We start from the raw sequence: 17,360 nt of genomic DNA on the forward strand, positions 1-17,360 counted from the left end.
ATCTAGAGCCACTACTAGAGAAATCTCTCTGGACACCGTGCATTAGTAGTTCACTTTCATACCATTGTTCAGAATGGGTATGATGGAATGGGTGAATAGATAAATAGAAGCTCTTCAATATGGATGACCTAAGAGCATTTGAAGGAGCTTACTTCGCTTCAGATGGCACTGTAAAGGGAAGCACCTCCAGCATGTTATCTAACAGAGTGGATTTTAGTGTTAATAGGGCCATGCTGCAGCTGTAATCCTTGGGACTCCAGTCTAAGTTCACTAGGAGCTCCAGTACCCTTCTTATCTAGTCAGTGGTGTAGTCTCCTTTAGTGTTTGTTCCAAAATTTTCCAAAGTGTGGGGTGTGTGCCCCAACTGGGGAGCATGGACAGAACTCTCAGTCATTTTCCTGAGTCTGTTTAAATGTTTTAGTAGAAGCTAAATCTCTAGCTGTTACGGTTGTAGAGGAAACCATCACAACACAGAGTTTAACTGATTCTGCAGTGTCTGCCTGGGTTTACAGAGAGGCAGAAAACAGTAGATGAGAGGTTTAAACTGCCCCATTCATTTCAGTGAGTGCTAACTCAGATGTCACTTGTGATCCTTTAAATGTCATCTTTCTTACATGCTTTGACAATCAGTGAAATAGTTAAGTAAGGAGAGGAAGCATTCTGTTAAGATAGATTCCAGGACTTCCAAGAGTAGGAGGGAGTTATGCATAAATGAAGTTGGATGGGCCTTTAACAACACATGGCCAGATGTCATCATTGCTTTCATTTTTATTTTGCATTATGAAGAAACTTACATTTCAGAAATCACTAATTTACTGAAATCCTTTTACTCCTAGAATATTACGAAGAGTCCTTAACACAGTTGAATATTTATGTATCATCCCAGTTGCTCTATCCTGCCTTAGCTGAGGTTGCTCAGTTAGAGTTGCATTACTTTTTTATTTTTCTTTTCCCTTTCATCACAAAAACAATAATCCACCTCTCATATCTGAGAAAGTGACTCTTAGACTCCCCTTCTTCTATACACTTTGCCTTTCCCTAGGAGAAGAGGAAGCTTTAGTAATGAAGGTTCTCAGAAATGAGAAGTGATTTTGGGTGCCCAACATGAAGCATCTCGAAGATGTCTGATATTCAGACGGTGGGTTGTCAGCCAAATCAAGTATCTTCCTTGTGGGGCAAACTAAGTCCAAAACAAAATGAAAAGCTATCCAGAACAAGATCACGACCCCCTGTGGACCCATAGCCCTCTGCCTAGGGTTTGTGTAACCTTTAAGTCCTTTCCTCTCAGGATTGTCTGTCCTTATTTCAGGGATCAAGCTGTCTTTCACCTGTCTTATGCCTCAACTTCCCTCAGTTCTTGCCAGTGTGTAGGGATTTCCCACAGTCTTTAGGTAGGTGGTGTAGAGGAGCCTGGGCCCTCCCAACTACTTTAGGATCTAGCCCTTGCCCTGGGTCTCTGAACTGGGAATCACCTGGCCATCCCAAACTCCAGACTGTCCACTTTTCCTAGATCCATTTAATACATTAGCCTTAGGCCTTCTCTGGAATCTTCAGCTGAGCCCTTCCTAGGCCTATGGCTCCTTCTCGGCAAGGAACCATGTGAGCCTTGACTCAGCTCTAGTCCCTGGAGAGCTTCCACAACAAGCTGTTCTTCTCTTGGAACTTTCTTCCAGGACTTCCTCTGTGGCTTTCTCTCCAGAGGGAACCTTGGCTGGTTCTTATCTAAAATGGAATCTACCTCCAAATTTTGGTGGCAATATTCTGAGATATCTCTCAGAATATTGTCTCCCTTACCAATGTCATGTTGGTAGTGGTTAAAGGACTGCTTCAGTTTCCTTTTATACAGCTGTCTAAAGGGCCTAAGACTGTAATCTTCACATGGAGGTGGCCATTTTAGGAATACTCAGTCTTCCATGTGAAACAAAGCATAGTGGTGCATTTTTACATTGGGGTAGTTTGCAAGACTAGCACTCATTTCTGCTGCTTTGATGGAATCTGAATCTAGTTGTGAAGTGTCATGGACCCTCCTTTTAAAGCCATGTCAATTTTTGTTCATTTTTGTCAGTTATTTGGGGTTTTTTTGCTCTTCCAGAAGACCAAGTGGATGTCCTGTGCTGTGAGCCTATAAATCGTCCTTACATTTTGTTCCAGACAAAATAGTACTCTGCACTGCACCAGAATTTTCTGCTAAAAGAATCTCATGATTCAACCATAATCGTCATCTTTCTTCTGCTCTTATGATCTAAACTGTCTCTTCCAAAGGAATTTACATAACCTGAATGTATGACAAGCCAATAAAAAATACTTGACCAAAATTGGATGCTTTATTCATTCTTTGTTGGCCAAAACTAGAGAGAGAGCTTCCAAGGTGATAGTTTCTGACTAGATCTGAGTGGTGATTTGTGCAAGAGCCGGTCTGTCCTCAAAGTCGGTGAGGGATCCTATTGGGCACAGAAAATATAGCTTTGTATGACTAAATATACTGAGCAGCAATATGGATATTATCTATTTTTGTTTGATACACTGCAAGATAGGTGTGTTTGTTTTTTGGTTGCTGCAATCTCCTGGTTATGGCTTATTTCACATTGAAAAATTGAAATGTTTTTGGGTTTTACTGTTAAAACAATAACAAGAGCCTGGGTGTGTGTTTTTTTGGTTTGTTTACAATTAGCAGTTATGATTACGTATTATTACACGTGTTTTAGAGCCTCTTGGAACTAATTATGTGGACATGACCAGTCCAGTCCCTGGAATAGGGTAAACTGTAATCTCAGAACTCTTCAGCAGATTTGCCTCATTTGATCAGTGGGCCTGGCTTAACCCTATATTCTTGTAATAATAGGTTCTGGTATAAGACCACTTCTGGGATGATGGATTGTTATAAGATACATTGTCAGATACGAGCAAAATTGCTCTATTGAGAAAGACATTAAGAGTATGTATAATTGGGAATTTGCTGAAATTTGAGGGGCCAAGCTATTGGCATGTGCTCCACATCTTGTACACCACCTTTCTGGAATCGATCATTACGGTACTTGTGTCAGACCACTTAACCTATTCAGTTACCTCTTTAGACTGTTAATTGCATGATATGCATTTTGTAACGTTAACCTCTCTGGTTAAACTAGTTAAAATGCATTAAATTTGAGACTTCATTGTAAATCTTATCTTCCTATCACAGTTGCACAGTATCCTTTTGAAGACCATAACCCACCACAGCTAGAGCTTATCAAACCTTTTTGTGAAGATCTTGACCAATGGCTGAGTGAAGATGACAATCATGTTGCGGCAATTCACTGTAAAGCTGGAAAGGGACGAACTGGTGTAATGATTTGTGCATATTTGTTGCATCGAGGCAAGTTTTTAAAGGCTCAAGAAGCTCTAGATTTTTATGGGGAAGTAAGGACCAGAGACAAGAAGGTGAGTTATTGTACTCTGCTTTTTTCCACCTTGTCACCCATTCCTTGGTACTTTTTCTAATTAAGATCAATTCCGTTGGGATAGGCTCCAACAGAAGGTATGATTGTGTTTTGACTTATTAGTTTAACTTTCGGTTTAAAGAAACGACACCATTAGTGTTCTTGATACTAAGATTCTATTGAAAGCAAAATGCTGAAGTTGTCTCTTCCTTGTTTCTGTTATGTCCAAGAAGATTCTGAATGTTTATGCTAGCCATAAGAATATCAGACCACCTCTTCAAAGTGTGTTTTGCATCATATTACATCAAGTTGGTGATGGATGGTGAATTTTCCCATTCAGCTATACAGGCATCAGCTTCAACCAATTGAAAGATAGGACTATTCTAGTTTGGTCCCTTTAGTGGATGAGCTGTCCAGTTCCTCCATTTCCTTTATTCCTTTATTTACTTGGCTTCTGTTCTGTAGGGATGAAACTTTCAGGGTAATTGGCCAAGGCAGAAGCTACCATCAGCATCTGTTTATAGCCTGCCTCATTGAGAGCATTACCTTTTCAGTCCCTATACCAGCCTCTCAATGAGAGGAATCTCTCACTCCTTGAACTGAGAATGGTAGAAGGCTTTCATGGCCTTTAACTCCTTGCTAGTAGACTTAGTGGCAGCCCGGCATAAAGCTGTCTGGCACAGGCAGGTCTTTGTTGACATGCTGTGGCTACAGCTTGCTGATAGTAATCTCTAGTGTCTCAGGACTTCAGAATATTTTTTTTCCCTCATTTCTGCATCCTAGTCAAAATAATTTCCAGCTACATTGGGGTCTGTCTTTCAAATTCAGATCATCAGTCTCCCTCCTCTCTCCCAATTTCGTCTGTAGTGTTACAGCAGTTCATACATCTACTCTGGAAAGGACTGGAGTTGATGTATGTAGACCACGAGTATGTAGATCATTTTGAATTTTAATCCTATCCTCTAAAACACTTGCAACACCTCCCAGCTTGATATCTGCAAACTTTATAAGTGTACTCTATATGCCATTATCTAAATCATTGACGAAGATATTGAACAGAACCGGACACAGAACTAATCCCTGTGGGAACCCCACTTGATATGCCCTTCCAGCTTGTCTGGGAAACCACTGATAACTACACTCCTGGAACTGTTTTTCAACCAGTTGTGCACTCATCTTATAGTAGCTCCATCTAAGTTGTATTTCCCTAGTTTGTTTATGAGAATTTTATTGAGACCGTATCAAAAGCCTTACTAAAGTCAAGATATATCACACATACTACTTTTACTTATCCACAAGACTTGTTACCCTGTCAAAGAAAGCTGCTTAGGTTGGTTTAACATGATTTGTTCTTGATAAATCCATGCTGACTGTTACTTATCACCTTATCTTCTAGGTGTCTGCAAATTGATTGCTCCATTATCTTTCTGGGTACTGAAGTTAAGCTGACTGGTCTAATTCCCCGGGTTGTACTTATTCCCCTTTTATAGATTGGCACTATATTTTCCCCTTTCTAGTCCTCTGGAATCTCACCCATCTTCCAGGAGTTTTCGAAGATAATCGCTGCTGGCTCAGATATATCCTCAGTTAGCTCCTTGAGTATTCTAGGATGTATTTCATCAGGTTCTGGTGACTTGAAAACATCTAGCTTGTCGAAGTAATTTTTAACTTCTTTCCCTATTTTAACCTCTGGTCCTACCTCATTTTCAGTGGCATTCATTAAGTTAGATGTCCAATTGTTACTAAACGTTTTGGTGAAAACTGAAACAAAAAAGTCATTTAGCACTTTTGCCATTTTCCACATTTTCTGTTATTCTCTCTGCCTCCTCCCCTCGCCCCTCCCCCACATTTGAGTAATTGGCCTACCCTGTCCTTGGTCTTCCTCTTGCGTCTAATGTATTTGTAGAATGTTTTCTAGTTCTCTTTATGTCTCTAGCTAGTTTAATCTCATTTTGTGCCTTGGCCTTTTTAATTTTGTTCCTACATACTCGTGTTATTTGTGTTTATTCATCCTTTGTAATTTGACCTAGTTTCCACTTTTTGTAGGATTCTTAAATTTTGAGTTTCATATAATTGAAGATCTCCCGGTTAAGCCCCAGTAGTTTCATACTGCCTAGCTTTCCTATGCAGTGGGATAGGTTGCTCTTGTGCCCTTAATAATGTTTCTTTGGAAAAACTGCCAACTCTCTTGAACTGTTTTTTCTCTTAGGCTTGCTTCTGAAGGGATCTTACCTACGCACTCCTTGAGTTTGCTAAAGTCTGCCATATTGAAATCCATTTTCTTTATTGTGCTGTTTTCCCTCCTACCATTCCTTAGAATCATGAACTCATAATTTCATGATTACTTTCACCTAAGCTGCCTTCCACTTTCAAATTCTCAACCAGTTCTTCCCTATTAGTCAAAATCAAATCTGGAACAGCCTCTTCCCTAGTGGCTTTCTTCACCATCTGAATAAAAAATGGTCTCCAATACATTCCAAGACTGGTTTGATGATCTGTGCCCTGCTGGGTTTCAACCCTCTTCCCCTCCCTCCCACCCCCCCCCCCCCCCCAAAAAAAAAAAAAATTCTGGGTAGTTGATAGTGATGGGGGACATCGTCCTGTGCTTTGGATGATTTTGTTAGCTTGTAAAAAGCCTCATCCACCTCCTTTTTCTTGTTAGGAAGTCTGGAGTAGACCCGTACCATGACATCACCCTTGTTTTTTTTTTTTTACCCCTCTTATCCTTACCCAGAGACTTTTAACAAGTCTGTCTCCTAATTCCATCTCAGCCTCAGTCCAACTGTATACATTTTTTTATATACTAGGCAACACCACCTCCCTTTTTTCCCTGCCTGTTCTTCCTGATCTAGCTGTGCCCTTCTATACCAATATTCCAGTCGTGTATTATCCCACCAAGTCTTCAATGCCAGCTTTCATAGTTGTATTTATTAACTAGCATTTCTAGTTCTTCTTCGAGAGATGTCCCTGTGGGTGCTCCACTCCAGGTGTTGGTGTGCCCCTGTACCTTCGCTCAGATTTTTACAGCAGTATTTGCATGGGCCACACATGCATGGTGCTTGCCTCACCCGCCGAATTCATTCCAGTGATTTGCTAATCTTGCCAACGCCAGATTCTCCATTATTTGGTACTGATCTCTCACCTGCACAGTCGTCACGGCACCAATAGCTATCCCCTATTCCCTCTCACTTTTCTAGTGATGGGGACAACAAAATGGAGGGAGTTTATTCACCATACTATTTCTCCCCTCTTCACATTCCTACTAGCATGGGACCATGGAGACCAAGGTCCTCCTATTCCAGGGACTTACCACCCTGTTATGGACACCCATGGATGGGACCACCCATGCCCTTCCCTGGACAATGGCATTATTAGAACCCATGCGGGTCCTACACCAGGCACCACGTTAGCTGGTACAGCCCATGCAGAGGTGACATTAGATCTCCTCTTGTACCTGTTCACGCTTCTGAGATGGACGGACAGGAGCAACCTGCAACAGTGCATGCAAACGAGGAGGCACCTGAAGCCTCCCCAAATAATAATAATAATTCATTCACCTCACCAGAAGAGACTATAATGTCCCCACCCCCAGCAAAAACAGATGATTTTACTCATTTTCAGGACGTCTTCAAAAGAGTGGCGAATGAGCTCAAGATCACTCTGGTGGAGGTGTCGGGGACTCAGCATGAGCTGACCAACATATTACAGCCTTCGATCTCCTCCAAGATCCCCCTACCTATTAATGGAGCCATTATGGACCCTGCCAAGAATATCTGGCAAACCCCAGCCACCATACCCCCTACCTACAAAAGGGCAGACCGGAAATACTATGTATCGTCCAGGGGCTCAGAATTCCTTTTCATGCACCCAGCACCAAATTCACTGGTGATAGAAGCAGCCAACCGAAAGAACAAACAGCAGCATTTCCGGTCCACTCCCTCTGACAAGGACAGCAAAAGAATGGACCTACTTGGCCGCAAAGTTTATGCATCATCCATGCTACAATTTAGAGTGGCAAACTACGCGACCCTATTGGCCAAATATGATCACAGAAATTACGGGAAACTCATGGACTTTATTAATGACCCAGAGGACAAGAGACAACAATTCAAAGGAATAGTCTCTGAAGGACAGATTATTTCCCACATGGCATTGCAGGCTGCCCTTGATGCCGCAGACACCACTTCCAGATCCACCATGACGGCCGTAGTGATGCGCTGGGCTTCATGGTTTATCTCTCCTTTCCCATGCGAGATACAAAACACCATGGAGGATCTCCCCTTCGATGGTGAGAAGTTATTTGCAGCAAAAACCAACAAGGTTCTACACAGATATGCTTGGATCCCTTGGTATTCGTACCCCGGCAACTAGAAGAAGACAACACAGGTATCAGCCTTTCCAATGCCCACGAGTGTGTGGGAGTCAGGGCCCTGCACCCCCCACTTCCTGCGATTCACCGTGACTCTGAGCCAGCCAGTAAAACAGAAGGTTTATTAGACGACAAGAACATAGTCCAAAACAGAGCTTGTAGGTACAGTCAATGACCCCCTCAGTCAGGTCCAGCTTGGGGGACAGGGAGCCTAGACCCTGGCCCTGGGTCTCCCTCCGTTTTCCTAGCCAGATCCAAACTGAAACCTGCTTCCACAGTCTCAACCAGCCACATCCCTCGGCTCTTCCTCCAGTTTCCAGGCAGAAGGTGTCACCTGGCCCCAGCCCCTTCCTGGCTCAGGTTACATGCACAGGTATCATTCCTCAAGTGAAGTCACACCCTGATATCCCATCACCAATGCAGGTGGTCTCAGTAAAATTCCCACGCAACATTCCCAGGTCAATCCTCCCCACTCCCTACTCTGTCACACCCGGCCTACACATAACAACAACAACAACAACAGAGGCCATACGACCACGAGCAGCAACACTGCCAGAGACCCAGGCATCAACTACGACGCCTCATAACACTGGCATCATCCCAACTCTCTCCACCTAATAAGCAAATTTGAAGCCTTGGTCAAGGATATAGAAAAGCCCCCACCCACTGTAGCGCTTATACTTCCCATCCAACTTTTTGGTCACCGTTTACTCCCATTCTGCCACAACTGGCAAGTCCGCACTATGGACAGATGGGCCCTAGAGGTCATCTGATTGGGCTTTTCCATCACCTTCCTGTCCATACCCTCTACCTTCCCCCCCCCCCCCGTCCCCCCCATCCCATCCCTCTTCAGGGACTCCTCTCATGACAACTTGCTCCACCAAGAGGTGCAACATCTTGTACAAATAGGAGCAGTCCTGATGGTTGCCCGATCAGCACAGGGGCAAGAGGTTTTTATTCCCGCTACTTTTTGACAGAAAAGTGGGGGATGGCGTCCCATCCTCGACCTCAGGCGACTCAATAAGTTAATCAAAAAGCAAAAATTCGAAGTGGTTACCCTCACAACTGTAATTCCAGCCCTGGAGCAGGGATATTGGTTTTCAGCTCCCAACCTGTACAATGCTTATTTTCATGTAACTATACACCCTGCCCACAGGCATTTTCTCAGATTTGTTATGGGCTCAAATCACTACCAATACTGGATTCTGCCCTTTGGCCTCTCAACAGCACCTTGCATCTTTTCCAAGATTCTCATGGTGGCAGTGGTGCACCTACAGAAAGAATTAGTCATAATTTTTCCTTACCTGGATGGTTGCCTGCTCAAGGCACAGACTCTTGGGGAGTCCATTCAAGCCATGCAGATGACCATCGACTGCTTCCAGGGTCTGGACCTACAAATAAACACAAACTAATCCACATTAACTCCTGCTCAATGGCTAGAGTTCATAGGCACTCAGCTTGATTCCATCTCTCCCATCCGACAGATTCAACACCATAAAGAATCTTATCGCCAAGTTACAAAACAGCCTGCAGGTCACTGTCCGGGACTGTCTGCAACTTCTTGGCCATATGGCCTCTTGCACTTCCATGTTCAAGAATGCATGCCTCTACATGCGGTGCCTTCGAGTGGCCCACAATGCCTGCCCCCAATTTCTCTCCCACAACCAGAACCAACATATCAGGATCATGACCAACAACGTCGCCTGCATGTTTTATATAAACAAACCAGGAGGAGCTCGATCTCACTCACTCCTCATGGAGGCTATGAAACTTTGGAATTGGTGCCTCCATCACGATATCCAAATTTCAGCCTCCTACCTACTTGGTTCATGAAACACCACTGCGGACGAGCTTAGCAGACCTTTTCCCCTAGATCACAAATGGGAGATGAATGATGCCATTCTACACAATGTATTCAAAATATGGGGCTACCTGCGACTGGATCTTTTTGCCATCGCAGCCAACAAAAAATGCCCTAAATTCTGTTCCAGAGCGGGCCTAGGAAAGCATTCAATGGGAGATGCATTCATCATAAAATGGAGCGACAATTTCTTATACGCATTCCCCCCAATAGCGCTGCTTCACAGGGTATTACAAAAAATATGAGCAGAGAGGGCCAAGGTAATACTAATAGCCCCTACGTAGCCCAGATAGGCATGGTACCCATTTTTAATGAGGATGTCAGTTTGCCTGCCAATTCCACTCTCTAGCCCCCCCCCCACACCACGAACGTATTTATTACAACACAGGTCAACCACCCCAACGTAATGATGCTGCGCCTGAAAGCTTGGCTCCTCAAGGGCTCTCTAATGAGGAACTAAACTGCTCTGAAGAGGTACAAAGAGTACTGTTACATAGCAGAACACAATCCACACGTACCACCCATCTCCAAGCAAACCGCTCCTGCTTCCACCCGTCTTTCACTATACTAGACAGTTTAATTTCTAAAAGATAATCTGGGGTCTCCTTTAGCCCCATAAAGGTCCATCTAGCAGCAATTATGGCATTTCACAGTAAGACCGGAGACTCTATCATCTTCGCCTGCCCTCAAGGGCCTCCAGATCCTATACCTGGACATTAGACCACCCACTCAACCCTGGGGCCTAAACTTGGTCCTCACTTGCTTGATGCACCATCCATGTGAGTTGCTTGAAACATGCTCCCTCCTACATCTATCCATGAAAACTGCATTTTTAGTTGCCATTACATCTGCCAGACATGTAGGAGAACTTGGATACTGCTTTTCAGGCACCTGGAGTGGAGCACCCACAGGGACATCTCTCTAAGAAGAAGAGGAGGTTACGTTCTTTGAGATGTGTCCCTGTGGGTGCGCCGCTATCCACCCTCCACCCCTCTACTTCAGCGTTTGGAGTGGTCTCCATTGGAGAGAAGGAACTGAGGAGCCAGGCTTCACATTTTATTGAAGCAGGCACCGCGTGAGTACTGCTGTAAAAATATCCGAGCGAGGGCACGGCGTGCACCAACACCTGGAGTGGAGTACCCACAGGGACACTCATCTTGAAGAACGTGAGTTACTGCACAGGTGAGTAACTTCCTCTTCTACTGCTTTTCCCCATACTTCTCACATTAGTATACAGACATCTAAGATACTGATTTGATTTCCCCCCATATTTTCTCTTCTCTTCCTTATTCCTGCTATAACTGCCCATGCTCCCCCCAGATTTTGACCCTTCTCCCATGTCTCTGTAATGATAACGACCAAATCTAGTCCTTTCTCAGCAAACCCCAACATCAGTTACTGTGATTCCAGCTTAAATTTCGCTCCATAACTATAAAGAAGATTAACAAATCAACGAATATTAGATTCTCTCTCTCTCTCTCCTCCCCCCGCCACACACATTGGTCTTACTTCACAAATAGACAAACAATAATTTAACCATAGGCATTTGGAGAGCAGAATTAATGGTATAATATAGGTCTTTCTGAATGGGAAGATGAGAATGACTTGTATTCTGAAATGATACTTCAGAATGGTCACAATTGAATGAGATCAGATATCTAAACAGAGTACTGACTGTTCCAGCAAAAACTGGCAAAGGTAACTAACAAATATCTGTGGAATAGATATCTGACTGAGATTATCTGCAAACAGTATGAAAAATGTGAATCTTCAGTAGGTTATATTAATCTCCATTAATAGTCAAATGGATAGATGCTGAATGTAGTAGCTGTCATCGTACAGTATGCATGATTAAGCATTGTACAGTAGGAAGGTGATATCTACATATTATTGGAACAAGCTATGGTTCAGTGTTTTCTTTTGAAGGAGAGTAATGATGAAATCCCTATGGAAGTTCTAGTTAGGAAAAAAAAAAAAACACTTGCTAGATATTTTGTATTGATTACAATGGTATTTTGTTCTGATGTGTTATCTAAATATTCTTGCCTGTAGATCTTGAGTCAGTCCTTAAGATCCCGGTGTCTGTTTATCTACCTCAAGGATGGTTTTTAGGGTAAAAAGTGAGGTCCTCAGATGTGACTTGAGCCATAAATACTTATAGATGTTCTTATGAAAACCCTATATCTTTAAATAGGGCTCTGACCCTTTGTTTAAAGTCTCATTGTAAATTCCTAAATATCATGTTGATGATGATAAACAGTCTCTGTTCTCTAAGATCTGCTGTGTCCCCTCCACTTGGACCTGATTATTTGGTTGAAGGATAATATGCACGAAGTAATTAACTTTAGGAATGCTGTTTATAGACAAGTATCATTTTAAAATTAAGTTTCCAAGAGCTTTTGTACTTCCCTATATGTCCATTGTATATCTTAATGTTGTATTTCAAGTGCTGTTTGAAGATTTATAGTTCCTGATAAATTAAAATCCTAATTGACTTAGTGAGTTGGAAGTACAATATGGCTCAAAAGAACAAACTCTGGCCCAAGACAACCAACTGCCTTTTTCTTTTGGGGCAAAAACCAAAAATTGGCTTTCATTTGATTCTAAATTCTCTGCCCAAAGCAGCCCACAATATGCATATAGCCTGCTTAGTGGTTCAAATCCCAAGGGACAGTAACTAGGAAGAGTTTTGACGTTAACAAGCAAGGCAAATTAATTCTCTCAAGGGTCTTGTGGCACTTAAAGACAATGTAGACAGGAAGTATGAATCCAATTGCAAGAGGAAGTATTACTAATTGAAGAGTATAGCCGCCAATATTTTTATGGCTCACTTTTCCAGTATGTCTATATGGAAGAAGTTTCCCACCAGCACCAGATGAGTAAGAGAAGCTGAGGCTACTCTTGAATTTCCTACACAAAGGAAACATATCTGTCCTACTCTTGGCCAAAATAATGGGAGGACAGGGAAGGTGCTGCGTCTGGCAGGAGCCATTTCAGATTCTGTCAGTTATCTGCAGCAGAACTTTGTTGTTAGATACTTTGGCTCCAGAGACAGTAGAATGTATCTAAGCCCACTAAAGAAAACTTGATGCCAGAAATACAGGCCATCAGGCCCTTTCCGCCTTGAAGTCAAAGTTTAACTTCCCCCCAAAAATATGGACAGACAAAAGATTAGAACTGAGTGTTTGAAGTAGTGGATAGAAGATAGCACATTAGTTCTGTTCCCTTGTGTCAGGGTTCCCACCCCACTTTGAACTCTGGGGTACACATGTGGAGACCCACTTGAAAAATCCCCTAAGTAAGGGTCTCAAGTTGCAGTGGGGGAGGTTTAAGTTGGATATTAGGGAAAAACTTTTTTACTAGGAGGGTGGTGAAGCACTGGAATGAGTTACCTAGGGAGGTGGTGGAATCTCCTTCCTTAGAGTTTTTTAAGATCAGGCTTGACAAAGTCCTGGCTGGGATGATTTAGTTGGGGATTGGTCCTGCTTTGAGCAGGGATTTGGACTAGATGACCTCCTGAGGTCTCCTCCAATCCTGATACTCTATGATAAACTTATTTCCAGCAGCTTAGGTTAAAAACTTCCCCAAGGCATACATCCTTTCCCTGTCCTTGGACGGTTTTGCTGCCACCACCAAGTAATCTAGACAAAAATTCAGGAAACGGACCACTTGAAGTCCCTATTTCCCCAAAATATTCCCACAAGGCCCTTCACCCCCTTTCCTGGGGAGGCTTGAGAATAATATACCAACCAATAGGTACCAAACCCTTTGGTTTTTAGGACACTAAAAATCAGGTTCTCAAAAGAAGAACTTTATAATAAAGAAAATAGTAAAAGAATCACACCACAGTTACAAAAAACAGGAATAAAACTACCTCTTAGCATAGGGAAAATTCACAAGCTAAACCAAAAAAATAACTCATTTCCTTGCTTTACTTACAATTTTTGTAATCTTAGATGCTCATTTCAGGTATGTTTTTAGGAGATGTTTTTTCCTGCCCTGGTCTCTCTCCCCGTCCAAAGAGAGCATCAACCCCCCCCCCCCCCCCCCCCATGCCTTCCCACTCCCCTCCAGATTTGAAAGTATCTTCTTTTCCTCATTGGCCCTTTTGATCAGTGCCAACTAGGTTATTTGAGCTTCTTACCCCTTACAGGTAAAGATTCAGTACAGCTACCCAGGAGGAATTTTATGCTACTCTTAGCTGTATGTTTGACACCCTGGAAAAGGGATTTATCATGTATCCTCTACTCTTGGACCTAGGATACCAGAATATAATGCTTTCTAAAATTCAGCATAAAAAATGTATTCATACAAACAATATTTTTCAGAGTCAATAATTATTTCAGGAGATCTACTTCCTCCTTATTGTAATTACAAAGAGATCTGGAATGCTTCAACCAGTGGTTGATCTGGGAATGCCTGGCTTTATTGCACATAGCGATTTTAAGATGGACATTAAAGCATCATTGTGACAGTGAAGCCAGGGAACTTTCCTGCATGTTCCCATAAAGAGAGGCACTGGCATCCACATCTAGTGCCTTCTCAGAGGTGGGTCTAATAGTAGCTATGGCACTACTAGTAGGTGCAGACTTGGTCCCAGATGGAAGCAACGATGACAGTGTTTATAGTTTGGGATGTTTCATTCAAGGGCCCTTTTTAACATCTGTCCACATTTTGATGTTCCTGTCTTTGGAGGAACGGCTCCTTGAGCCAGTGGAGTTGACGTCACAATTGTTAAACATAGTTCTGTCTGAATAGATCAATGGGTACGAATTATGTTCTGATTAACATATTGTACTCAATCTTTGGGTGATATCCTGTGTTAAATCTGGCAATGCTTGTAGCTTTTGATGTTGGTCGTGCTACCCCAGTGAAGAATCTACTAGAGAGACAGTGTTGGAATAAACTTGCGGGTTTTGCTTTTCATGACATACTGTCCATTTTATGGTGCAAAAGTAAAGGGGTAAGGAGCATCAGCACATTTTAGAGTCAGCTCAGGAATACCATCCAGGCAGAAATGCTCCATATCAATATTTTGCAGCGTTGGATCTTTGCGTTCAAATCTGTTTGTTTTGTCTTCTGGTACTGGTGTAGAAAGACCATATCAGTGAATTCAAAACTCTGGTACACGTTTCAGTAGATCTACTTCTGTGGACATACACTTGCCTAGCATCCATACAATAAACTAGTCTATTGGGAAAACACCAGCTTCTCTAAGGAACGATATAGATATCAAGGTGGAAAAAATATATTTTTTTAAATCAAATTTTAAAATTTAAATTGGATTTTTTATTAAAACTAACCTATTTATAATTAAATTTGAAATGACAACCTATGTTAAGGCCTGGATTTATTGTAATTTGTTAATCATTTGAATTAATTAAAAATTATTTTGTATATATTTGCTGCCAACCTTTAAAGAAAGTCAAACCACTGCACTGGTGGAAGTCACTAGCTAAGAACCTGGTACCAGGGATTGTTGAAGTGCTAAACCAGCTTTTTGACATCAGTAGCCTCATCTGCAGGTGCAAAACGAATATTTTCTTTATTTTAGTTTATTCAACTAGTTCAGCTCGCTGACTAGTTCTGTAAAAGTTAAGAAACCATTTGGGTGTTGAAAAGGCAGGAAAGTTTGTTTTCCTCTTCTAGTCTCTGAATAAAAACCAGGTGTGAGAGAAGATCTAATAGTTCTAAAATTTTTGAAAGGCGCAGTGACCAGAAACTGTTAAATTAATTCACTACAGATTCTTTTGTTTAATAATTGTTAGTTTTAAATGCAAAACACATTTTTGATAAACACTTTTCTAATGTATCCAGCACATAAAGGTAATTTCATTTAATTAATAAAAAATGAACTTTTTGTACATTTTAATTGAATTTTAATTTCTATCCAAATAGAGCTTAACAAAAAACACAAATAAAAATAGTAAATAAGAAATGCTTCATTTACCAGTTTCTAACCAAATAACCCCAATTTATTCAGAGTCTTAATTTTTACTTTAATTGCTTAACTGCATAGATATAGCATGTCCTCTTGGTTAGCAAACAGAAACACTAAATTTAGTGCAAAATCTCTATTTAGTTGCAAATCAATGTATTGTAATGGTTATCAAGCTTTCTTTAGGAAAATAACTCAAATACAAATGCAAAACAAAATCAAAATCTATTTAAATCAAGGTTTCCCTGTTTGCCAATTAAAATCAGGATTATAATTAATCCACCCTAATAGATTTCTCCTTTTTTCTGTCATAACTCTTTCTTTAATAAGGATAAGCAGACATTCCATGGACTTGATTAAAAGTCTCAAGTATTTTTTTTTCTATACCACTTAAGCAAATCTCTGCTTTTTTCCCTTTCTGCTTTAAGGTCCTCAGGAAGGCCAAAAAAAAAAAAAAAAATTGATATTCCACTTTAGTTTAGTGTACCTATCAGTAAGTTAGGACTTGAGGCATAAAGACCCTTTCCTTTGAGAATAAGAGCCTTGTTGATTTGAGGCATAATTGCTGCCTGGGCTGAAAAAAAATTGGTCTTTGTTTCCAAGATGTGCCAAGCTACCACTTGGCAAGACTGGTGGTTCACCATCTACAGTAACTCCTCACTTAGTTGTCCCAGTTAACGTTGTTACGTTACTGATCAGTTAGGGAACGTGCTCTTTTAAAGTTGTGCAATGCTCCCTTCTAACGTCGTTTGGCAGCCGCCTGCTTTGTCTACTGCTTGCAGGAAGAGCAGCCCGTTGCAGCTAGCTTGTGGGGGCTTGGAACCAGGGTGGACCGGCAGCCCCCGATCAGCTCCCTGCTCCCCTAAGTTCCCCGTGCTGCAGCTGCCCAGCAGGCTATCAATTGTTGGCAGTTCAGCTGTCCCTCCTCCCACTGCCACGTGCTGCTCCTGCCCAGGGTCGCCCCGGGGGAGGGGAGGGGGCAAGTGGGGCAATTTGCCCCGGGCCCTGCAGGGGCCCCACATGAGAGTTTTTCGGGCCCCCGGAGCGCGGTTCTTCTTTCGCTCCGGGTCTTCAGTGGCAATTTGGCGGCGGGGGGGTCCTTCAGATCTGGGACCCACCGCCGAAGTGCCCTGAAGACCTGCGGTGGGGGGTCCTCCTGCCCCGGGACCCGCCGCCAAAGCGCCGGGTCTTCGGCGGCAATTCGGCGGCGGGGACCCCCACCGCCGAAGACCCCAGACTCCCTGAATCCTCTGGGCGGCCCTGCTCCTGCCTTCTGCTTTGGAGCTGCTTCTAGAGACTCCTGCTTGTTGTGCAGTGGGGAAAGGGAGGGGACTAATATCAGGGTGTCCCCTTCCCCCCTGTTCTTGCACCCTGCTTACCCCTTCTCCATGTAGTGCAGGGGGGGACACAGACAGAGAGAGACAGAGAGCTTGGGGCAGCAGCTGCTGTCTCAACTTCCTGATCCACTTAAAAAGACAATGCACTTAAGAGTAGGTTAGCTTACTTAAAGGGGCAGTGTGCATCTCTCTCCCCCACACACAAGGTGTGTGTCTGTCTCTGCTATGCTGTCTCTCCTCCCTCCTGTTCTTGCTGCCTTGTGTGAGAGGCTACATTAACAACAATTGTTAACCTTTGAGGGCTCAGCCAAGTGCTAGTTCATCATTTAGGAGCAAGGCATTCTCTGGGAAATGTCCCTCCCTCTTCCACCCTCTAACCTCACCACCTCAACCAAGCTTCACAATCATCATAGCTGTGAACAGTATTAAATTGTTT

The 17,360-nt window shown here is 42.7% G+C and overlaps 1 protein-coding gene across 1 annotated transcript in view; it reads left to right on the plus strand.

The window, feature by feature from the left end:
- The window catches only part of PTEN (phosphatase and tensin homolog), a 98,079-nt gene that overhangs the window by 59,731 nt on the left and 20,988 nt on the right, over positions 1-17,360 (plus strand). The window contains exon 6 of the mRNA XM_054035617.1: positions 3,182-3,420. Within this exon, the coding sequence (XP_053891592.1) occupies positions 3,182-3,420 (239 nt within the window). The remainder of the gene's footprint in view (positions 1-3,181; positions 3,421-17,360) is intronic.

This window comes from Malaclemys terrapin, chromosome 7, assembly GCF_027887155.1.
Source record: "Malaclemys terrapin pileata isolate rMalTer1 chromosome 7, rMalTer1.hap1, whole genome shotgun sequence".
Classification (NCBI taxonomy): domain Eukaryota; kingdom Metazoa; phylum Chordata; order Testudines; family Emydidae; genus Malaclemys; species Malaclemys terrapin.